This window comes from Cygnus olor, chromosome 5 (assembly GCF_009769625.2).
Source record: "Cygnus olor isolate bCygOlo1 chromosome 5, bCygOlo1.pri.v2, whole genome shotgun sequence".
NCBI lineage: Eukaryota > Metazoa > Chordata > Aves > Anseriformes > Anatidae > Cygnus > Cygnus olor.
Genome location: NC_049173.1, coordinates 22,541,637 through 22,565,773, shown reverse-complemented (window position 1 = coordinate 22,565,773; position 24,137 = coordinate 22,541,637). Strand labels below are relative to the sequence as shown.

At 41.1% G+C, this 24,137-nt stretch overlaps 1 protein-coding gene across 1 annotated transcript in view; it reads left to right on the top strand.

The window, feature by feature from the left end:
• NRXN3 (neurexin 3) overlaps nucleotides 1–24,137 on the top strand; it is a 1,009,770-nt gene that overhangs the window by 307,218 nt on the left and 678,415 nt on the right. Inside the window, 2 exon segments of the mRNA XM_040559130.1 lie at nucleotides 13,350–13,788; nucleotides 19,215–19,598. Coding sequence (XP_040415064.1) covers nucleotides 13,350–13,788; nucleotides 19,215–19,598 — 823 coding nt within the window.

Here is a 24,137-nt window from a genome sequence, read left to right as displayed (position 1 = left end):
AAAGAGGGGGGTAGCTATATGGGAAGGCTGAATTTGCAATCACAAGGACTCTGTTGTGATCTCACCTCAGCTAGTCTTTTCTCTAGGAAGTAGAGTTCTCCATCCTTACTGGAGAGCAATGAATAAAAAAAGGTGTTCTGCTTCCTGAACCACTTTTAGGATAAAAGGATAGCTGTTACTGAATACATATGCCTTCTTGTGGTCAGGTAACAGAGCAAAGCCCACTTCCCACCTCCTCCTCCAAAGAAGCTGGCCCCAGAGAGGGAAGTTCACCATGTTTTGAGGCTGCTTGCTGCTGCTGCAGTAGTGTCTCAGTGCCCAGTGAGAGTACAGAAAGGTGGTTGGGGCTTGAACATCAAAAGTGGATGGGCAGTCCAGTTGACCAGAAATGATGAAAAGATTTAAATGGAGAATTCTGGCCAAACAAATGGCTAAGGCAGCTTTTGTTTTCTGCTTCTTAGTGTTTGAACAATGTAAACGCTATAGATCTGTGTAAGAAATTATGCACCAGGATAATATTGAGCAAAACATAAAACGTAAGATAACCCTGTACATTAGGCTTATATCAAATAAGCTTTCTTAGATGGGAGAGCAGTCTCCCTTAGATGTAAAAACAAACTCCATGCAGAGGAGATGGGAACCTTGTGCCTGGACACATTAAAAATGGCATTGTAGGAAAAGTAAACGCACTGAGGGAAAAGTTTATTCTCACTTCATATTTATATTGTGGGATTTCTTATGTAAAGCTTTTTTTTACCATGGAGAGATCTACCATTTCCAGCTCTGTGTGTGGGGATGCATCTTTTTTTTTTCTATTTTTTCCTTTTAAGAAAGAAAGGAAAAAAAGCATAGTGATGAGGCCCACTCCAGAGGCCAAAAGGTATTGAGAGTGCTCTGCATTTTGCAGCATCAGGCCCAGTGTGCTGGGTGTCTGGAACCAGCTGATCAGCTGCCTTTTTGTCTGTAGCTCCGTGCTGATTCCAGTCCTGACCCCTCTCCTCACCAAAGAGTGCTCTCAGCTCCTGATTTTAGTGCCCCACCTGCTTTGAGCAGGAAGCATAACTTAGTGCTGAATGGGGTGCTTAGGCCCTAATCTGTCTCCCATTTCAGTGCTTCTGCTGGAACATGTCACCCTTTTTTGCTTCTGTTTTTTTCTCCTTTCATATGCTTTCCTTAATGCTCCTTCACTGCACCAGCAGCATGCTGGCAGAGCTGACTGCTTTTCCCTCCTGTGTTATCCCTTGGCAGCAGCTGGACTTGTGCTCCATGCACACAGCTTCCAGGTGAAAGCAAGTCGGGAAGGTGAAGTTACACTGAGAGCCCAAGCGTGCTCCCCAGGGCCCCTGGGCTCTTCACTTGTGCTGTTTTAGTGCTGTTCTGCAAGAAGCCTGTAAAGTGGGGCTGGGAAAATGGCTTTGTCAGGAAGGCTTGAGACCATGCTGGTGGGTCAGGGGAACACCCCATTCATAGCCTCCCTTTATTGGTCTCGGACACTGTTGTGCTGGGGGCTAATGTCATGCCTGGTGCAGCTGAGTGGCTTCTAAATGAGTAGATGGACAAAACTTCTTGCCATCATGGCAGCTGGGATTCAGTGCCTAGCAGAAGGTATATTTGTTTTGTCTTCCATTCTTCAGCACTGGAGTCTTTCAGCTGTGCGAGTTTTTAGATACATGGGTACATGCAGGAGAACGATGTAAAAGAGGTTCTAGAAGAGGTTCTAGTTCTCTTCCTAGAGGTGGGGTGATGAAAGTCTTTTTCTCTTGATGCCACTTGTAGTTGGAGAATTAATTACGCTCTCTGCCCTCCCCAACAAATATGCAAGGAAATATTTTGCTCATTCCCTCCCTGTTTTCACACAACTTAAGGCCCAGTGCAGATGAAAGTTTGGGGAGCCTTACCTATTGAGGGTTTTAACTTTGTTCCACGCCCTGGAATTTGACCAGAGGTGAGCAAAGAGATCTTGAAGTGCCAGCGCTGGTAGGTTTTTGCATAGGACAACAAGTGAAGAGGAAAAAAAAAAAGAAGAGGAAACCCCATAGTATTTTGGTCTAGATGAATGGAAGCAGGACCTCCTCTTCAGTCCATCTAAACCTGCGTAGTGCACTAAGCTGGTAACCTGATGAATAGTGTTAGCCACAGGATAATGCCATCTTGATGATGGCGCCTCTTCAGTGGACCCAAAGGATCTTTGCTCCATCACAGGAGGAGAGTCTGGCTGAACACATGCCTCTGTCTTTGGTTGCTTTTGCATATAGGAGGGGAGATGCCAATGCTCCTGTGACCTTTGTGATCAGGCCAATAGAGGGAGATGAATGTTGGGATGCAGCATCCCCAGCTGTTACCGCCCTGCTATGGACAGTGACACGATTCTGCTTCAAATAGTGACACACCATTTTAAGTTTGTGGACTAAGTCTACACAATACTAAATCCACTAAATAGTTAATCTGTTGTCCTAATTGCATCATTAGTTGAGCCGTGCTCACTTTTTTTAAGCATGTGCTCACCCATATGTAATAGCAAATGTTTTCAATTTGTTTCTTGCTGGACAAGTGACAAAAACATAGAAAATGCCACTGCGGTTGGCACTAGATGCCTAACACATTGGAAGCCCAGGCAGTGAGAATAATGCTTGATTGGCATATGGAGACTGGACTGGTCTGAATATACCTGCCAGGGATGTTCTTGCAAAGCAGGCTCAAGGCATATAGGCTAGGGAAGATAAGTAGCGGGGAAATACTGCATACCTATGAGCAAACAATATCTATTCAGTATTTTCAAAGACTTTAAACATCAGTGTTCTCAGTTCAGCATGTTTTATCACTGAAATTAAATGCAAAGTTTCTGTCCCAAAGGGAGTTCTTCTAGCCTACATTTATTTCCATTGCTACTGTTTTTTAATGTAAATCCCCCCAAATTTCAGTATTGAATTAATATATAATATTCTGATACTCCTAGAATCGAGTATTTCATATTAGTAATTTAGCTGACCCCAAATACTTTCGAGTTGGTTCAAGAAGAGCTTTATCTTCTTATCCAGAGAAGTTCCACATGGTAGCTGTACCATAGGATCCTTGTGTTTCATTCTACCATGGGGGTCTGAATCTTTGGTTAAGCTGCTTTATGGCAAAAATGGTCATGCATCTCTTGTGATGTCAAGTAGGACACTGCTATTGCATCACGTGAAAGTGCTTCTCTGGGGAGTACAGACAGAGGTTTTAAAAAAAAAAAAAAAAAGAAAAGAAAATGGGGATCACTGCTGAAAGTAAATGCAATGCCTGGAAAATAAAGTTTCGTAAGTTCATATAAAAGCTTTCCTGTTAAGTTTGACAAAACTAAATATGCCATTTTGGGTTGCAACAACTTGAAATAAGACATTTCGTTGCTAATTCTCCTTTAGGAAAATGGATTTCTGTTAGAAAGCCATCCCAATGGAAACATTCACCCAGCTATACTAAACGGATCTATTTTCCTGAGACAGGTATTTTGTATTTGCACAACCCTAGGTGGATTTGAAATATAATAAAATCAGTAAGTTGAGTGTGCTAAGTCATTGGCTGATGCAGTTTTCAGTGTCTTGTGTAATAAGGTTCAAACCTTAAATGATCAGTGGGGCCATCCTAAAATATTTCCTCTCTGCCTTTGAGATGAAATCCTTAAAGTACTTGACAGTAATCATTTCCTCACACACTCATCACTGAACCAAGCTAGACAGATTTAGCTTGTGCTAGCTAGACAAATTTGAGTTTTCAGGATGAATTTGGAAAGAGCGGGGCATTGTATAACTAGCGAATATCTCTATAAACTCAATACAGAACTGAATGTAATTGAAATCAGCTAGTGCGTGCTTGTAAATAAGCTTCTGTGATGTTCTGTTTTGTTTCAACCCTTAAAAAAAAAAAGACAGTCAAACCTTTATTAGCTAGGTAGTTCACTTGTAAACTTGAGCCCTTCAGTCTTGTGAGATATCAGAATTCTGTTAATAAAAGGTTAATCCTTTCTGTGCATTGAACACTATCAAAGCCTTTAACTACATAGTTTGCCCTTTCTTGTTCCCTAAAATACAGAATCATAGAGAATAAGACTGGAAGGAACCTTGAGAGATTATTTAGTCCTTTCCACTTCTGCTGTCCCAAGACAAAATGAATGACATCCATGTGAGCCCTGACAGCAATTTGTTTAACCTGTAATTAAAGGTCTTCAGTGATGGTTGCTCCTCAGGCAATCGCTTCCAGAGCTTCACTGTTCTTAAACTTAAAAAGCTTTTCCCAACATCAATTCTAACGCTTCCTTGCTGTAATTTTTGTCCATTATTTTTTGTCCTTTTCAGCATGGATACAACAAACAGATCGTTCCTTTCCTCTTTGTAGCAGCCTTTTTGTATTGGAACAGTGTTATGAAGTCTCCTCTTTTTTTTTTTTTCTATGGTAAAAAGAAGCAATGCTTTTGATCTTTCTTTTATTTCCTAGACGTCTGGTTATTCTCATTGCTCTCCTTGGGATTATTTTGAATAGGTCCACTGTTTTCTTGAGGTGTAATTTTCTGAACTGGGCATGGTCTTCAGCAGAGTACAGCACTGTCTTCTCTCACATTTCTCAGACCTGTGCTCTTCATACATTCCAGGATGCTTCCTTCAATCCACCTAGTGAATGATTTTCTGTGGGTAGCTATTGTGTGTTTCTTTCTACTCTCCTTATTTTCCCTCTGCACTACATAGGCTTGGTGTAGAACCTATCTCCTCATTATTGTACACTCCTGACTATTGGTGAAATACTGACATACCTCCTCAGTCCCCTTCTTATACCCAGATAAATGTCCAAAGTAGAACTTGCTCTTCAGGGCTAGCTTGAGGTACACCTGTGTCTGTGCCCTGTGGCAGAAGCAAGGAGTATCATAGCTGGTTGTTTGGGCTTCCATGTCCTGCAGCTTTGATTCTTTTCTGTTACTAGGCCAAATGGAGGTTTGAACAGAACACAAAGCAGGAGGGAAGTTCGGATTTACGCATCTGAGTCCACAGTGAAATGCCTTAAATACTTTGCCATGATACAAAGGTTAATTCTACTACTGTCAAACATCAGTTACTTTTACAACTAAATATTGACAGCTAGTTTTGAGGAACAGACTGAGAAATCTTAGTCAAATTTTTCAGTGTTTCAGTTAGCACTTAGCGGTCAAGACAAAATCTCTTGTTGTCTTCACTTACAGCTTTTGCCTAATGAGCAATTTTGCAAAACCAATCCCGTGGCCATGTTAGCCACCATGCTATGAAGAATATAATTTTGAAAACATTTGGGTTTAAGTGCATTTCTCACTGTTCCTTAGAAAGTCTGTGGAAGGGTGATATGTTAAGAAATCCAGAAACTATATATTTTTTCACTCTTTCCAGAACTTGGAAGTTTCTCCAACAGGGAAGGAACAATACCTGACACTTTAACCGCAAATGAGCGTTCATCTGCAAATCATAGTCTGTGCTACAACCGATTCTTAATCTTCCGGCTTCCTAGGCTGTCCCTTTTCAGTAGCTGAGGAAACAACTTTAGTCTCTGGGACTAATATAGAATCTTTCAGCAGCATTTCTTTTCAACTTTATAGGCTTCTTCTCCTTCTGTTCTGTAATTTTTTTTTCCCAAATGCATATATATAATTTCTCATGTTCCCATTATCTGTCCAAAGATGCAATTGTACTATCTGTTATTCCCTTTGAGATGAAGTTTTTCTTCAACAATAGACCAAATGATTTAGCAGACAGGGTATCCCAGTATGGAGGATGCAGAAATCCACCCATGTGATAAAATAAATCCTATCCTTATTGCTACCTATTCAAAGGAAGGAATCCAAGAAGTAGGTCATTTCACAACACAGTGCTCTTCTGTAGCTCAGATGCCGCAATGCAATACCAAGAATAAGTAAGGCTGTAGAGCATTTGCCGTTTTATTCACTTAGCAATATTTGTAGCTAACTCAAGAAGCGGCAGGCTCAGTATATGCAAAATCATATTGTACAGCTCAAGACAGATATTAGAACGTCAGTAAATAACTGCAGAGTAGCTTTTTTTTCCCCTTGTTTTTTATTTTTTCCCCCTTCTCTTCCTTTTATTACTGGTTTAGAATCTCTCTGTGATACTTGGTTGTAAGGAAAAATATCTTAGATTTTATTCTAGAACAGCATATATAGTGATATTTGGTCTTTACCTTGATGTATTCCCAGGTGAAAGTTAAGGCAGCAAGATGGACTCCCTAATCTGTTTAAGCTTTCTCTGGGATACCACGTGAATGATTTGGGTTGGTGTTCATTCTGCTACAACTGGGAAGACACTCAAACGTCCTGGAGTCTTATGAGATGCAGAGGCTTATTTTTTTCCCTTGAAGGGTAGTTGAGACCACAGTAAAGTAGTGGTTCCTCTTTCCTCAGTAACTGCTAAGGAAGCGTTATTTTTCGGCATGAGCCTTTCTGAATGATTTTTTGCTGTGTTTTCATTAGAGCAGTGGAAAGAATTCCCCCCCGACTTTTTTCAGCATTTTTTATGCACACCTTGAATCCCTTTTCTTTTTCTTTATATCTTTACAAATGGAGTGCTTCCCTGCATCTTCCTAGAATTCTTCTGAAACTCAAGATATTCTCTCTTCCTTTTTTTGCAGTTTTCTACTTAAAGTTATTCAGAACCTAGAATAGATTTATAATGTGGAAAAAAAAAAAACAGGGAACCTTGAAATATTCCTTCCTTATTGTTTAGGTGTTCTGCTCCCCGTATTCTTATTTTTAGCTAGGTAAACACATGTTCTTTGTTAAGCATTTCCAGATGAGTTGCAGGATTGCATTACTTTAGCCATCATAGCACAAATTGTATCAGAATTTCTTTTGTTTGGTTTCAGTTATTTATTCTCAATGTTCAATGCATTGTTTTTTTGCCAGGCAAATGAACTCCTTTCATTGTGGTAAATGGTGATGTCTATCTATAAATACCTGAATACAGTTGTTATCCCACTGAACCATCAAATATGTTTAGACCAGGTATGCACAATGTGTTTAGATAATAAATACACTTAAAATAAGTGCAGCAGCTTTAGTTATCCACCACTGAAGCCTTGGACTGCCGCACACACAGTCTGTCCCAAATACAAAGTAAACCCTTATTAGCTGGTGCGTTGGCTTTTATTTGCCAGTTGAAGCAGGCTAGAAACAGGTAGTTCTGGTGAACCCACTGATAGGCTGTAATTTATGAAGATGCAAGAACGCTTGTGGTGCAGGTGCCTTTAAGGCAGCCTTAGAAAGCCTCTAGGCTGAACGTCTCTGTTACCATTCTGACAAGTGATGCAGGCAGTTGACGAAGGGGAGCAACTCATGACAGAAGAAAAGCGATCGATGACACACAGGATGCAGTAGGGAAACAACTTGGCTGACCTTCCCAGGTGGTCTTCCTAGCCAGCTGAATTGAAGCAGCCTTCAGGTTGACCTTTTTGTCATGATAGTTTGTCATCTAAATCACTAGACTATCAGTGGCCACCCCGCTTTGCTGCCTGCCTGTGTCCAGCCTGCACTAAAGCCCATTTCCTGCTTACTAGCACCAACTGCAAGAGGAGCTGAATATTGGCTACTGGCCAAGCCTAGCACATCATTTTTTCCTCACTTTTGTTGCTCACTCTCTATCTGCATCTTCACTTGATTGCAGAGAGACACTTTTCATCATTGTGAAAAGCCATCTGATTAGAGCTCTCATTAACCCATGAGTGAAGCTTCTTATCATAAGTTTAGATGGAGAAGTTCCTTGAATGCTTCAGGATTGTGAAGTTGCCATTTTTAAGAAACCTCAAAACCAGATTGCCAGTTTGTTTTAGTTCAGCTTAAAACAAACTCTTCTTTCTCAGCAGATTTAAAGGAAACCTAATTTACTGTATATCTTTTACTCTTTATCCCGCCAAATGTCTGGTTATCATGGAATTCTCCCACCACTGATTATCAGAGACTGTATATCTGTACTACCAATCCCTGACCATCCTTTTATATTAGTTCAATTCGTAAAGCAAAGATAGATTGAACCATCCAATTATTCTTCTGTTAAACCATATCCAGGACCAGTCCTGATGGAAAAAGAAAAAAAATATGCTAGTTTTATTCTGAGAATAGAAAGTGATTTTTGAGATTGGTATAATAAAGATTACTTTTCAAACTCTTTGTACATAGCTTTTGCCAGTTTTTTTTTTTTTTTAACCTCACTTCCAGGGAGAATTATAAAGAGGATGTGTGTGTCTGCACCAGGAATCATCTCCTCGACTCATACGCATCTTGAACCTCTTTGATACAGATACATGGCACAAAATCAGACTGCTCTCTATTTAAGCAGACATGATCAGCTTTGTTCAGAAAGCCATCTGATAAATATGGACAAATGAATGGGCACTACTTTCATTGCTGTGCTTACCTCTGAGTTGCCATGGAAGACACGTCCCAGAATGGCACTGGGAAGCTGTGTCCTAGCAAGGGACAGCCCTCTGAGTCAGTCATGGCCTGAGTTGCAGTTAAAGAGGTGCAGGTTTCAATCAGTATTTTGGAATACCCTGCAAGTTAGGTCAGAGATTTCAGGTAAAATGAAACTATGAGGCAGGAAGTGTTCTGGAGATGATAGGTTATACTGCTGGCTGACAGCTTCCTCAGTGAACATCTGTCCTCCCTGGCTTGTAGCAGGTGACTGTAACAAACTAGCTCTTGAAGGTCATATTTTTAGAACTACAGATTTTAGTTTCATTCCCTAGGCTTTTTACTTGCTTTCGCTTTTAATGATAGGTTGCAAGCTGGAGTCATAAACATGTAATGAAGACTCAGTGAAAGCACTGGTGGCAAGTCAGACCAGAATCAACATAAGCCTCTTCTCCTTTACCAGCCACTTTTAACATTTTGCAAGCATGTGTTTCAACTGTCCTGGAAAATGGCAATGAAGCATCTGTTGATTTCATTAAAATACAAAGATTCATAGGTTATGAGGCCAGAAAGAGCCCTTATGATAATCTAGACTGATTTGCTATATAATTAATTCCTATCTCAGTATGTCTTTTAGAAAAAACTAGATCCTGTTTTAATTTAAAGTTTGCCGGTAGCTGAGAACATGCCATAACCTGTAGTAATTTATTTCAATAGCAAATTACCTGCATATAAAAATAAGTCATAATATTTTAAAATGTGAATTTCTCGAACTTCAATTTCTAGCCCCCGGATCCTATTATTCCTTTGTCACATGGATTGAAGAGCTCTCTATTGCCAAATTCCATTTTCTGCATAGGTACTTGTAGATTGCGATCAGATCACCCTTTAACCTCTACCTATTAAACGGACTGAATTTGAATATTCTTTGCTATGGGACATGCATTCCAGTCCTTTAATTACATTCCCTTTTCTCATTTCTTGAACCTTTGGTTTAACAATAAAACTGCAGATATTTGAACCTGCCGTAGCATTTCACTGCCCAAGCCAGAGGTGCTGTTGTCTCTTTACTCCTGGTCAGGATTCACCTGGCAAATACACTCAAGGATTATTTTTAGTCTTTTTTTTACAGTGCTGAAAGTTCTGATGTACCTGATTATACGTCAAGATCTGGATGTCCAAATGTGACTGTCATTGATACCTAAAGTCAGCCATGTGAATAGGGTTGCACTTTTCTTTATGCACAGGTGTTTTTAAAATTTCTCAGGCTATGTGGTAGGTTTGGGTTGTAATTTTTTTCTTTTTATTTAAAAAAGTATAATGTAGATCAACAAACATTTCAATGACAGATGTTCAGATCTGGGTGAATCTTTGAAAAGAACAAATTCAGAACACTTGTATCTATTCCATACCCTTTCACATCTCTTCCGCACGCGTTCCTTTGTAGTTGCTTGTTTGGTCTTTTCTCCAAACTTGCTCTCAGATCCACAATTACTAGTGACTTTCTGAGCTACAAGTAATTCTGTGTATTTTTCTCTAAATCCTTTGAAAGTTGTCTATATCAAAGATTTTCAGTGGTGGTACTGGTATAACTAATGAAATGCATGGCAGTCTGCAGCAAACCCCGGATAAACCCAGGGATGGACACTCTGCTTTTCCCCAAAGGAGATGGGAGCTGTTACTGAAGTATCAAATACATGAAAAGGGGAGAGAGCTGGAAGCTGCATGTGTGTGTAAGCGTGTTCCAGCTACCAGCCCTCATATGTAGGTACCGTGTTACGTTTCTTCTCCTTGCATGGGGAGAGGCTGGGTTCAGCCTCTCCTGTGATACATTTTAGAGGAGAGTCAGTTTGAGGAACTGTTAGCACTATTCTATAAGAACAGTTTTCCTGTGATGGGATGGTTAAAGTCACACACTATTCATTCAGACATGGCATTCTCTCGCTCACCAAAGCAGCTCCATAGCAGGGTGAAACCAACAATGCAGAGTTGCACCAAAGTGGCACCAGTCAGGGAATCCCATAGGTAAGTGCTGTCAGAAGAACTCTGTCCACAGGAACCTATTTCCAATTGTCCTCTTTCCCAGGCTGTCCTTGCAGTGGGTTAAAGGGTGAACTGCACACAACCTACTAAAGACAGATTCCTGAAGAATACATTAAAAGCCCTAGTAGGACTGAAGAATCGTCAGTCCGTTTACCCAGTGTTCTGCCTCCAGCAGTGGCAGTAGAATTGCTACTAAGGGAGAGCATGTGAGCATTGCATTTCTCTTACGCTCCCACAACATCCCCTGTCATTTGATTAGGATTATCAGATGGTCTATCCCTTCCTTTTTCCTTTAATATCAATTTGTGGACCTGCTGTCCATTTATCTTTTTGGTTCTTTTTTTTGAACCTGCTGATGCTCTCTTCTCTGCTTCTGCAAATTCCTGCAATAGCAAATTCCAGAAGTCCCTACTGTGTAAATAAGTACGTATAGAAATCTGTTTTAAATTTATTTAAACAAATATACAAATTTCAATGAGTGCCTCTAGTTGTTATTGCTGGATTTGGTAGAGCAGTTCTACATTCAGCTTCTCCACCGTCTTCTGTAAGTTTTGATGTTATTCTTTCTCAACTTTCTCATTCTTTTCTAAATAGGACAGCCCTGGCCTTTTCAGTTTGTCCTCATAAAGCAGCTGCTCCATGCTATTTATTGCTCTATTTATTTTTCTCTGTACCCTCAACTCCAGCATTTCCGTGAGATGCAGAGACAGGACTGCATGCAGTGCTCGGAGCTAGTGTCTGTGGAAAGCACTGGACTTGTCACACACATAAAGTATGTGCAGAAGTCCTGGGCAGTCCACGAGTATATGTGCATGGAGTACATCTCAGATGTAGCTGTGGCTTCTTTCTGGCTCAGTTGCATCCGTTTGTCTGTCAACAGGGGGAGGCTGCAATGCACAGGCCTGCTGAGTTACTGGAAGGAGGTGTACGGTCTGTCTAGCCGGAGTATTTGACATGGTTAATCTACAGAATGAAACTACTACAGGCCCACAAATTGGAAATATATTTTATTCCTGTTGCAGATGTTAACAGGCTTGATGTGTTTGGAGTCTGTGCAAGGGCAGAGTGCTTTACTGGGAACTAGAGCAAAATAAGCTATTGCAGGTCAATACTGTCCTCTGCTGGGAGGAACTACAGTGCTGTGCCATGACTCCAAATGGGAATTGACACTTGGATTCCCATTTCACTCTGATGTAGGGCATTTTGCCTTTGGAACAGGGAGATCTGATGCTGTACTGGCTGCACTGGGGAAATTCTTTAATGCTTTGCAAAAGCTGGACATTCTTCACGTGCTACAACTATGTTGAATTGTGATTTCATTTCTTTTTCATCCTGTAGTCATCTACTTCAGACTCTTACCCCCCATCCTCCCTATTATTTGCCTTTTAATATTTACTGCAGATTTGTTTCTCTGATTGCGAGCTAGTGTGGTGTTCCAGATTTTATTTCTGTGAGTTGCTACTGGGATTATGAAGTTCTGTCTGATTCTGCAAAAATTCTTTTCTGACCTACTTATGCTCAATCTGCTGGTGGGTTTACAGCCTAGAGAATATCAGTGAAGAAGCATTAACTGTTTGGTCATAAAGTACCCCTGGGCCTGCAGATGAGTATTGCAAACATGTGTCCAAACATTACATCTGCATGTTTTTAAGCCTGTCCATGCACCAGATCAGATGATATTTGTAGAATTAGCAGCGCATATCTCCTTTCCTTTCTCTTTTCATAGTAAATTGCTGACAAACCGTTCTGTTAGCAGTTCAAAAGCAGAAGAAATCAAATCTGTGTGCACATGATGCCATATGTAGTAGACACAAAGAATTTTAAAAGAATGACTCCTTTGAAGAAATCAGAGTTTCCAGTAGTGTTGCAGAACAGTAATTCAATTTAAATTATGCTATTTGCAGAAATGCTTTTTCTTGTTGTTTGTGCCAGTTCTGGGTTCAGGAAGCACAGAAGGTTGTTGAGAAGGAAGTGCTCTTTAGAAATACTACAGCTCTGTGCTTTCTCCAGCCCCTACCTCTGGGAGAATGGCATGGGGCAGAGACAAGTGCTCTTTTGCAGCAGTTTAATTCTGTACCTGTGAGAAAGAGAAGGGCAGGACTTTCACCTGGGCCAGGCACGCTCGGGAGTCTTTGGCGGTTTGGGCCTCTGCCCTTGGCTACTTTCCATTCCTGTAGCACTGTGCAGAGTTCAAAGTTCTGGTCCTCAGCCCAGATTGTGTAAGAGCTCAGGCACTCAATATGTAGAGGCTTTTATGTGTTACACAGATATATCCATTGCAGGTTTGTGCCTACTGTGTTTTAAGATATCTTGGTAAGATAAATTATAAGTCTTTTGTTTATTTTCTTCTTGTAGCTCCTTAGGAGCCACAGGGCAATCACCAACAGTTCTCAGCAACTTGTTTAAATATTTTACATCTCTCTTCTAGTAGTAAAGCGGGCTTATAAGAATAATAGAGAAATGACAGTGGTAGTACAGAGTTCCCTGCTGCGGTTAGCGGAGATGGACACGGAGGTTAAACTTGGTTATGTATTTTGTATGGAATTTATGCAAATACAACAGCATGATGCCAGACACACACTGTATTTTATATACAAAAGCTTTTACAGCAGAGTGGGTGTGTGATAGAGTTAATTGTTCTCCCTGTCCTTCAGTAAGTGTTCTGTTCTGCTTGCTTATCTGATCTATAGTCATCACAGTGCCCATTGCTGTCATTCCTAAACATGCTCCTGGTTCTGCTCTCTCCTTCTGTCATCATGTCAGATTCTTGCATGGTCTCCCTTCTGCTCCCCACTGCCTTTTGGGAGAAGTTTATTTCCCACGGATGAAAGTAATTGGGGTATTTGTACTGTATTCAGGATTGATGTATGATATTTTTCCTTGTGTCTGACAGGTTGTTTATAAGAATAACGATATTCGTCTGGAGCTGTCTCGCTTGGCACGGATTGGTGATACTAAGATGAAGATCTATGGGGAAGTGAAGTTTGTATGTGAGAATGTGGCTACACTGGATCCCATCAGCTTTGAGACACCTGAGGCCTATATTAGTCTGCCCAAATGGAATACCAAAAGGATGGGCTCCATCTCGTTTGATTTCCGAACCACTGAACCCAATGGGCTGATACTTTTCACCCATGGCAAGCCTCAGGAGAGGAAAGACGCCAGGAGCCAGAAAAATACGAAGGTAGACTTCTTTGCAGTTGAGCTTCTAGACGGGAACCTCTACTTGTTGCTGGACATGGGCTCTGGGACCATTAAAGTCAAGGCCACCCAGAAGAAAGCCAATGATGGAGAGTGGTATCATGTGGATATTCAACGAGATGGAAGATCAGGTAGAGTGGTGACTTTTTCTTAAGTAGATTCATCTTTCAGACCTAGACCTAGGGTTAGAAATTGGTCGTAAGAAGCTTTCAAAACCTGCTAGGTTTAAGTCACCTTCTTACAAAAACTTAATCTTACTCCATGACTTTTATCCAGCAAAACAAAGATGTGAATGGCCAGGTTTTCATCAAATGTCTAGTGTGAACTTCAGATAGCGCATCACAGAGGCAATCTATTAAAATTTATTCTGAGTCTTCTGATACTCTGGACCTATCTTGGCAATTTCATATACAATTATAGTGATGGCTCCTTTGAAGGGCATGGTACAGTTTAAGAACCCTTGGACCCACTATTATATAGTCCTTGTTTTGAGACATTCTCACTGATTTATTTTGGATTTCTATTCAAAAAGGAACTGAATAGAAATCAAATGAGCTTTTTTGTTGTGATCTGATATTACCATCTTCTGGATCTTGTATCTTTCAAGAATGGGGGTTGGATTTTGTCATAAGGAAAATAAAATTAATGTGTACAAATGGTAACAAATCAACATTTTCATCCTATTCTGTTTCCTTTAGCATCTCAGAATTTTCAGTCAGGTTTCTTCTTCACTCTCAGCCTGGATACCAAGCCTGCAGCAATCCTAGTTAAAGTATCTGGGTCAGCATTCAGTGGATATTTTTCCTTTTAGCTTCTCATTTTCAAAAATGTGTTTTAGTTTACTTCAAATAATATACTTATCTTGCGATTACAGAGAGGTATTTTGTTTGTTTCTAATGCTGTTTACAAAGCTAGCATACTCATGGTGACTCTGAAATTGTGTAAGGAAACAAAATAAATAATGTAACTTCATCTTGAGAACATGTGAGCAATTGTACTCGAATTCCTCCTGGACTGGTGGGATCTGAAAGCCAGGCCATATGTCCCTTCAAAGGGAATTTTGCCTACATTTGCAAGTGGATTTGGGATTTGTCTGGAGATCTTCAGATGATAGTAGTAGATCCCTAAGTTTATTTTTCTAGTCACAGAATGTCCTTGGTACAAAGGAACGCAGCGCTAGAATTTGCTTGCCTTAAGTTTTCAAAAGAGCTGACTTTTAGATAGTATGCAAAGCCTAGCTGTTTGAACAGGTCTTTGCCTGAAGCTAGTTTTTTCTTTTGATGATGTAAGGAGTTTTTTTTGTATTTTGCATCGTGCTCTACTAGGGCTTAATATGTGTGGTTATATATTGCTATCTCTGAAAGACATCGATAGGAACATTTTATAAAAGAAGCCCTAAATAAATAATAAATTGAGCTTTGATTTCTTTAGAATTGCTAAAATTTAATTAACTTCCAAGGATAAACTCAATTACTAGCATTCAGTACTGCCTTCAGTTTTGCTTGCTCACTTGGGGACTGTCTGGTCCCTGAAGAGGCAGCTGCAGGAGGAGGAGAGAGAAATGACACTAAACTCTCTGCTAAGGAAGTTGGTAAAAACCCAAGGGACAAGAAGTACCCATGTTTGTTCATCTAGGAGGGTGTGACAGACGGGATTGCTACTTCATGGATGACACTGTAGGACTGACTTGCTGGGTTGTTCAGCAGAAAGGTTTGTGATGCCCAGAACACTGATTAGAGATAACAGGCTGTGAATTAAAAGCAACAAGCTCAACAAGAATGAACACGTTTGCATGTTCTCTCCTTTTTTTAAAAATACATTTTCTGCTGATGACAAGTGCTGGGTTAATGACTCTAGTGACTGACGATGTGTCTCCCAGATAACCAGGATACCAGCATTCAGTTTTCTACACCATACCTTTAGCAAGCATCAACCACGTTTATCGTGTGGTGCTTTGGTAGGTGTGAGGATCATCCCTTCTTTAGTCCTTGGCTTTTCTTCCACATGCAGACTAAAGAACAGCTACACCTTAGAGGTGGTGGTTTTTTTTTGTTTGTTTTGTTTTGTTGTGGTTGGTTGGTTTGTTTTTGTTTTTTTTAAATGCAGATATGTGGTGTCTAGAAAGTGAACTGAAATAATGAACTTACTAAATGTGGGCCACAACATAGCTATTTGGTTTTAATGAGCTAGTGACCTACAGGTTCTGATTCTTACTACTAAAGCAGCCGGTCCTTTGCTAGGTGTCATCTCCCTTACTTATTTCCATTTCAGGAACAGTCCAAAACTTCAGGCTCTGCTGAGCCTATAAAATAGCCTACAATCCAAATATTCACTAATGCTGGGGAAGCACAGCAGTCTTGCTCAAATAACCTCTGGCATCTCTAGTCCCTTTAGGATTTGTGTATGCTTTGGTCTGAGCTGCCTGCCAGAGGAACAAAAGCTGTTTTTCCTGCGTTCTCTGACAGAAGCTGACAGGCTGGACATGGACACCTCGTGTCCTGTAACCTTTCTGTCCTTTGGGAATGCTCCTACAAAACCTGTCACAGTTTCCAGCAGGAGAACACTGAGCATGTTACACAAGACGATGTTTTTGGTTGGTCTTTGGCTACAAAACATGTGATATCCCACCTGCTGAGACTCTAAAAACCTTCCTGGAAGGTTCTTTCTACAGTTTCATCAGTGTAGTGCAGTGCTTTGAGTACAGGGATTTGGAAAAAGAAAAAAAAAAATGTTAGCCCATCTAACTCCCCCTTTGTAGGGTCAGTTCAGAATTTTTCCATCTCAGCAGCTTGGCTTTAAAAGTCCTGTGCGCTGGAGCTAGTAACACATCCTTACAGAATTAGTTGTAGGGTACAAAATACTGGCAGAAAATTTAGGCTGGTGTCTAGTCTGTTTGCTTTTAACATTTCCTTCTCTTGCTCCAGGTTTTATGCTTCTCCTTGGTATTCAGTATTCCTTCTCTTTTTTGGGGGGGTGGGGGGTGGGGTCTTCACATTTGTTGCTTTTGCAGGTGTTGTTTGCTTTCTCTGTAGTAGCAGCTGTCTGGAGCTTAGCCCTTCCAGTGTTTCAGCTTGTTCTAGTCTTTTGGGTAATGTGTACTCCATGTGCTGCTTTTGAGGAGTGGCAGTGCAGACACTAGAAAGGTCGCTGTGATCCTGTGGCTCTGTGACACGCTGCCGTTACAACTGTAGGTGTATTGTCACATCTTCTTTTTTCTTAAGATGTAAAGGGGAAAATGTCTGCAGTGCTGCAGCTGGTTTTCACAAAATGATTCATCAAATAACCCTGGTTCTCTGTGAGCCTTTAATTTGTAACGGCTCTATTGCTTCTGGCACTCTGCTGCCTCTGACATTATTCCTAAGTTATTACTGAACATCACACACATGAAATACCTTGTCTCTGTGTCATACGTGCTGTTCTCCAAGATGATACCTATTACAGCTGAAGAAAGAGCATATGTACATGACTGCACTTTCTTACAGAGACACAAAATAGAACTAACTCTATTAACTAAACTCTCCCACCTTATCGTAGGGGTGTATGATAAAAATGCAATGATGTGGAATTAATCTTAAAGCATGGATTGGCCTCTCTGAGGACAGGCTATCTTAATGACAAGGCAATTGGATGTGATGATTTATTGCTAGGAAGAGTGAATTGTTGATTTTTTTGCTTAGAGTCTTGTGGGCAGATGTCCCTATCACAGAAGCTGCTGAGTGCTCTTCTGAAGAGTATGCTGCTTTGTGACAAGAGAGACCTGTGTGATGATCCCTGCTTTTCCTTAGACATCTGATCTTAAACAAGTCACTTGGCTTCTACGAACTTGTTTCATATGTTCTGATCACATCTGTATATTATAGGTTCTGATTAACTTATGTGCTGTGAATGGCATCAGTGTAGTAGGCCCACAGCTTGCTTGGAACATATGGAAACCTCTACAGTTTTAGTAATTTTTCTTCAGAGATAACCTTTGTCTTTCTCTACTTCAATTTTCCCATTTGTAAAATGGAATTTAGAATACTTAACTTTCTTTGTAAAACCATAGATAATTTATTTTGGAACAAACCTCTGGAGGTTTCTAGCCTAAACTCTGCTGAAATCCATGTTTCCTTCAGTGCTGTGCCTGGCTGTGTTTTGAATACCTTCAAGGATGGTGATTCCACAACCTTTCTGAGGTTCCTGTTTCCAGTGTTTGATGACTCTCAAGGTGAAAAACGTTCCTTTCCAGAGAGTTGGAATTTCCTTTTCTGCAACTATGATCAGTGCCTCTTGTCACTCCAAGGGCATGTTGCTGGCTCATTTTCAAGTTGCTGTCCAGCATGTCCTTTTCTGCAGAGTTGCTCCCTACCCAGCTGGTCCCTAGCCTGTACTGATGTGTGGGGTTATTCCTCTCCAGGTGCAAGACTTTGCATTTATAGTTGTACATTAAACATTTCTTATAAGCCCTTTTCTCCGTCTTATAAAGGTTTCTCTGACTGGTAGTTCTGTCTGTCTGTTCATCAACCTTTCTTCCCAATTTGATGTCATTTGCTCACTTGACGAGGGTCTATTTTTTCCTATCATCCAGGTCCAGCTTTGATGAAATGTTTACTGTGACAGCTATGTCATGTGAATTAATACAGAATCACAGAATGGTTGAGGTTGGAGGGGACTTGTGGAGGTCATCTAGTCCAACCTCCCTGATCAAGCAGGGTCACCTAGTTGCACATTCAGGCAGATTTTGATCATCTGCAGAGAAGGAGACTCCACAGCCTCTCTGGGCAAGCTGTTCCAGTGCTCTGTCAACTTCACAGTAAATAAGTTTTTCCTCTTATTCAGATGGAAATTCCATTTTTCAGTTTGTGCCCGTTGCTTCTTAACCTATCACTGAGCATCACTGAAAAGAGTCTGGCCCCATCGTCTTGGCACCCTCCCTTAAGATATTTATACGCATTGATAAGATCCCCTCTCAGCCTTCTCTTCTCCAGGCTAAACAGGCCCAGCTCTCCCAGCCTTTCCTCATAAGAGAGATGTTCCTGTCCCCTTATCTTTGTAGCCTTCTGCTGGACTCTCTCCAGGAGCTCCGTGTCTCTTGTACTGGGGAGCCCAGAACTAGACACAGTACTCCAGGTGCAGCCTCACCAAGGCTGAGCAGAGGGGAAGATCACCTACTTTGAATATTCTTTTGCTTATTTTTCCTCTCTAGTTCTGATACCATCAGATTCCTGTATGTTCTCAGTACATCCTTGCTTTGCTGGATGAATACCATTGAATAATGCTCAGGTTTTACATGTTATTGTTTAGCCGTTGCATTGCTAAGCTTGTGATGTTATGTTACAAGGTGGTGTACAGACACATGCTGATCCAGTCACTGTATGGAAACACTTATGGCTTGGGGTTAAAGAGGACAGGGAGCTGTGTAATAATCACTGTCTCTGTTAGGAGTGTGTTTGGGCAGGGAAGAATCTTTATTTTCTTCCACTGAACCTTAAACCTCACTCAATTATTGGAAGAAATGAACTAGACTGAGGCTGTAAGTTAAAGCATTGATTGATGTCTCCTTATCCTCCTCTTTTAGGTACTATATCAGTGAACAGCAGACGCACCCCATTCACCGCTAGTGGGGAGAGCGAGATCTTAGATCTGGAAGGTGACATGTACCTGGGTGGGCTGCCAGAGAACCGGGCAGGACTCATCCTTCCCACAGAGCTCTGGACAGCAATGCTGAACTACGGCTATGTTGGCTGTATCCGAGACTTGTTCATCGACGGACGAAGCAAGAACATCCGGCAGCTGGCAGAGGCGCAGAATGCAGCAGGAGTTAAGTCCTCCTGCTCCCGCCTGAGCACCAAGCAATGCGACAGCTACCCGTGTAAGAATAATGCAGTCTGCAAGGATGGCTGGAACCGCTTCATTTGTGACTGCACTGGCACTGGCTATTGGGGTAGAACGTGTGAGCGAGGTAAGTTGAGTTTTCTGACCTCAGTTATGCAGAGCTGAAGGTGTGCAGGAGTACTAGAACAAAATCCAGTGGTTCCATCATACTTTCTCCTGCCCATGTTGGTCTTCCCAGTGCTGAGTTCTGGTCCCCACACTAAGAAAGCTCTCATCTCAGATGGTTTCTTTCCAGTCTTTTTCCACTTTCATTTCATGAACTTACCTTCTTCATCTGCCACTTCACTCCCTAATTCTTAAGTCATTTTCTTCAGGTTCTACGGTCACTTCAGCTGAGTACAGTTGGATTTCTAAGGCAGACAATCCTGCTGTATATGACAAGTTTCAGGCATATTACCGGAAACGTTATCAAGTGTAATTTTGGATTACTGTGATATTTCTTGCATGAAACAGATGACATACCCCAGTTTTTTCTAGTCTTCCTCTTTTTTACATGGTAGGATTTCTGTGATGGCTGTTTATTGGTAGAACTAGCTAATAGGATTGTGTTAACAGCAACATGTTTCCAAGTTCACCTCTGATGAAATCAGATCTGTAGGAGATGGTGGGAGAGTCTCTGCCCCTTATCATTATGTTATTGTAAAGACATCTGATTGGAGATGTGAGACAAGAGTATGGCTGGTACAGGCAGGCACATGTATATATTCTAGACCACAAGGAAGTGAATTCAGTAATGTAAGATGTCTGAGCTGTACACTCTTGAACACCAGGTGGTTCCATTAATAGTTGTCCTTAGTGTACTGGTGACACCCTTGGAATGAGCAGTTAAAAAAATGCAGTGCTAAGATCACTTAAAAAATAACATACTTCCTATAGAGTGTTTACTGGTATTGAAACCAAGTTTTCTGTTCAATAGGTGCTTATTAACACTTCTTTCTGGCTGAGCTGCCCTTACAGTACACCCAAGAAATAACTATAAACTGTCAGCCCTATTTATCTTAGGGCTTTCAACACATTCTTTCTATTACCTTTTTGGCACCATGGCATAATGGTTATAGCATGTGTCTCAGAGTTGGAAGTTTGGATATTTTTAAGTTTCTGCCATAAATATGTAAGAAGCTACTTTTCCACTCAGTGTTCCCCACTACCCCTTTTTTACTGTAGATCACAGTACTGTATGACCCAAGAGAAACACTGTGAAAGTTAGGCGCTATGCACAAAATATTAGGCAGATTTGAGATTTTGTAATTCATTTGCTCTCCAGAGGATTTTCTTCTTTGCAGGGAGTTTTTATTAATGAGTAGAATTCTTTTGACAGACCGGGTAGGGTTTTTAGGCTTTACTGCAGAATATCTGTGATCATTCATAAGGCTTCTCACAGCCAGCAATTTGCAGCATGCTGCCCTAAGCAGCAATTGCAGTTAATTGCCAGTGGTCCTTAAAACAGCTGAAGCGTCAACACTGCCATCCGTGCTGTGGGGACATGGGTGAAAATGTCGCGTCATAAGATTGATGTGCATTGGCTATGCCAATGTCAGCTCAGCAGTTCTCTCTTACAGACTACATTGGTTTAGACGACTCTGGAAGACATCAGAGGTTTTCTCAGCCACAGACTTGTGAATCGTATTGGCCTGACTCTGTAGCCAGTGGCAAGTGAGCTTCCCATTCTCAATCATAATTCTGTAATGCTTCTCTGCTGCCTAGTCTAAATCAGCGTGTCAATCTTGGAAATCATGTGAGAAGAGCATTTTGGAACCACTATAAACATTGCAGCCTTCAGACAGGTTTCCAAAAAGTCAAAGATCCCCCAGTAGCTGTTGGAAGGGAAAGGTGGTGTGGCTGTGCGCAGGGTTGGAAAAGAAGATGTGGGATGACTGCTGGCTTTGCAAGTGGCATGAACTCAATTAGAGTAGCGTTCTGATCTCCTTCTTTAGATAGCTCTGATAAGTACTCTGAGATTAAAAACAAGTAGAGACCTGGCAATGAGGACTTGCGCTAAATACCGAAGTTCCCTGTGCAGTCAGAGGAAGGAGGTAGTTGCTTCTCAGGAGAAATCCAAAGCAATTATGTGATCTGTTTGCCTCCTTTTGTTGATTTGCCTTGTCTCCTTTCATTGATTATGTTGAGATCCTGGTCTGATAATTCACTACTGCTGCACTCCAGAAGGTGCTAGGGAGGAACTGAGTGCCAAACTGCCAAGGCTCCCAGATTGACAAAAGAGATGGTCTTGCTTGGGGTGGGGGGCATAAGGCAAAGAAGATAGAAAGGAGGCTGACAGATAGGACACAAGCCCTCCTGTAAATGATGCTTTGAGTCCCTTCTAGTCTACTCTTCCTAGTCTGTGAATGCTCATATTACAGAGTTCTCTGTTCCTGCCAAATGCCCGTCTTTTTCCCCAGAACAACTTCCCTTCTTCCACCCTTGCCCAGATGTCCTCTCATGAGGACACTTGGACTTCCCAATAACGTGTCCTCACATGGCGTTGTGCCTGCATCTGAGATGTATGTGGTTATGATCTCCTTGCCTCACCCTGCTCATCGAGCTCCTATTATGCCTGATTAAAGTATGCATGGTGGAGAGCAAGATTTAGTCATGCCAGAGACTCCTAAAATGAAAGGTGTTTTTTGGGTTTGTCAGAAATAAAAGGCAGACACAGAGAATTGGATGTGATAGAAGTTATTATGACTGCAAGTATATATTATACTTAGTTTGCTAGGCCTTGGGTTGTGATGTGTCAGGCATTAGGAAAAAAAAAAAGTTTGGAGCTGTACTCCTCATAGTATTTAGTCGTTCTTGCATACTTGGGTTTTAGAAGGAATAGGAATATCAGAGAACAGTGCAGTGAAGTCTCTATTTTAGAATACCTTGTTCCGTCTGGGTCTGCCTTATTGCTAGTTAGTTTGAATAAAGGCATCAGACGTAGGGTGAACTTTGTGAGAGATGACAAAAAGGATCCTCAAATGCAATGGGTAGCATGTTTCCTCCTGTTGTTTGTGAAATACCTTCTCATATTGAACCCAGCAGAAATTAGGGTGCATTGCAAGTCTGTCCGCAAGAACGGCTGGAGGGCTGATACAGACAGGCAGGAGAACGGGAAAAGGTGGAGTGGTTCAGCTGCCATGAAGGTTCTTTAGTGGTTTAAGGTACTTAATGTCTTCTATGCTCTTTAGTTTCTAATTTGTTAGTACTCGACATCAGCCATGGCATCAGGTCACAGCAGCCCCCTGTTAATTGCACTAAATGGAAGTACTCGAGGTGGAAGTTGAGGTCTGGCTCATGGAGCGTGATGTGCTTCCTTGCTGTAATAACAGAGTACCTCCTCACAACCCACAGATTTTTTTTCTGAAAAGAACCCCAAGGCTCTGGCATTAAACAAGCAGGAGGAGATGAAAGTGTGTTGTATTCACATAGCTATTTCCTGTAGCTGCAGTGAAGATGCCATGAGCTCCAAAGGGTGATTGGGACCTGTTCTGCTGATCCTGAAAGCTCTCTGCAATGTTTTCCTTCTACCTAAATTTAGCAGAAGCCAAAAGCCCAGGAACAGGGCCATATAGAAAAAGACAACTGAAAATCAGGTAGTGTTAGGCTAGTGAAAATGTGAAAATTGAATGTTGTTCATCACTCACTTCTTAATGCTTTTTCCTACTTAATTGCCTCGGTTGGACTTTCTTTCATTACGAGGAGTATACTAATAAGATTAGAAAATGCGGGTTGATAGGAGACTGCCAGCCATTTAAGACTGAAATAAAGGACACTGAAGTTTAGATTTTAAGCTTTTCAAGGTAATTGTTCAGAACTGGCGTACCTAGAGTCCTTTCCAGGTAACAAAGAAAGGTCTTGTTCCAGCTCTTTTCATTTGCTGAACTGCACCCAGTGTTTATTGCAGCAGACAAAGATATCCCATTCCAGTTCTCCCCAGGGCTGGAACCAGTGTCCTCTCCTGTTTGGGTTTGCTCACAGATGGGCGATTAAATCCGCAGCAAACCAGGCTTTCTCTGTGTTTTGCATCACACTGTTTGTGAACAGCAATGTACCTGCTGTTGGCAATGCTGATGTTGAGCACAGGGCTATGCATTCAGTTTCATTATCTGCCTAGTACCTTTATGGCAATGTTTGCTAAGAACAGTTTAATGACAACAAACATCTGCCCATTATGTATGCAATAAACTGGGATGCTGTAAAATTACTGGTAATAAGAAATGCTACAAAATCATTTACTACACGGTTTAAGTGCTGCATCCGTTGATGTCTCAAGCACAGGTAGCAGCATAGATTTCATTTTTGTTTTAGTGAAGATATTTGATGATGATTACATATTTGAAGGTTTGTTAAAAAAAAAAAAAAAAACTCAAATATGTTGATGCTTTTTAGACAGTCCAGTCCTTCCAAGTCTACAGTGTTATGCTAGGTAACTGCAGAGAATAGATTTTCTGATAGGACTGATGGTTCCCAGGGGTGCTGGAAGTATCAGGAGAAAAGCCTTTGCTGCAGCGTTTTAATGCTTTTAATCCCAGCTGGATCTCGAATATTCAGAGACTTCAGGAAAGTCAAAATATCCGAATAATTTTTATGATTTCATGAGATAAAATCCAAGATGTTAGAGATC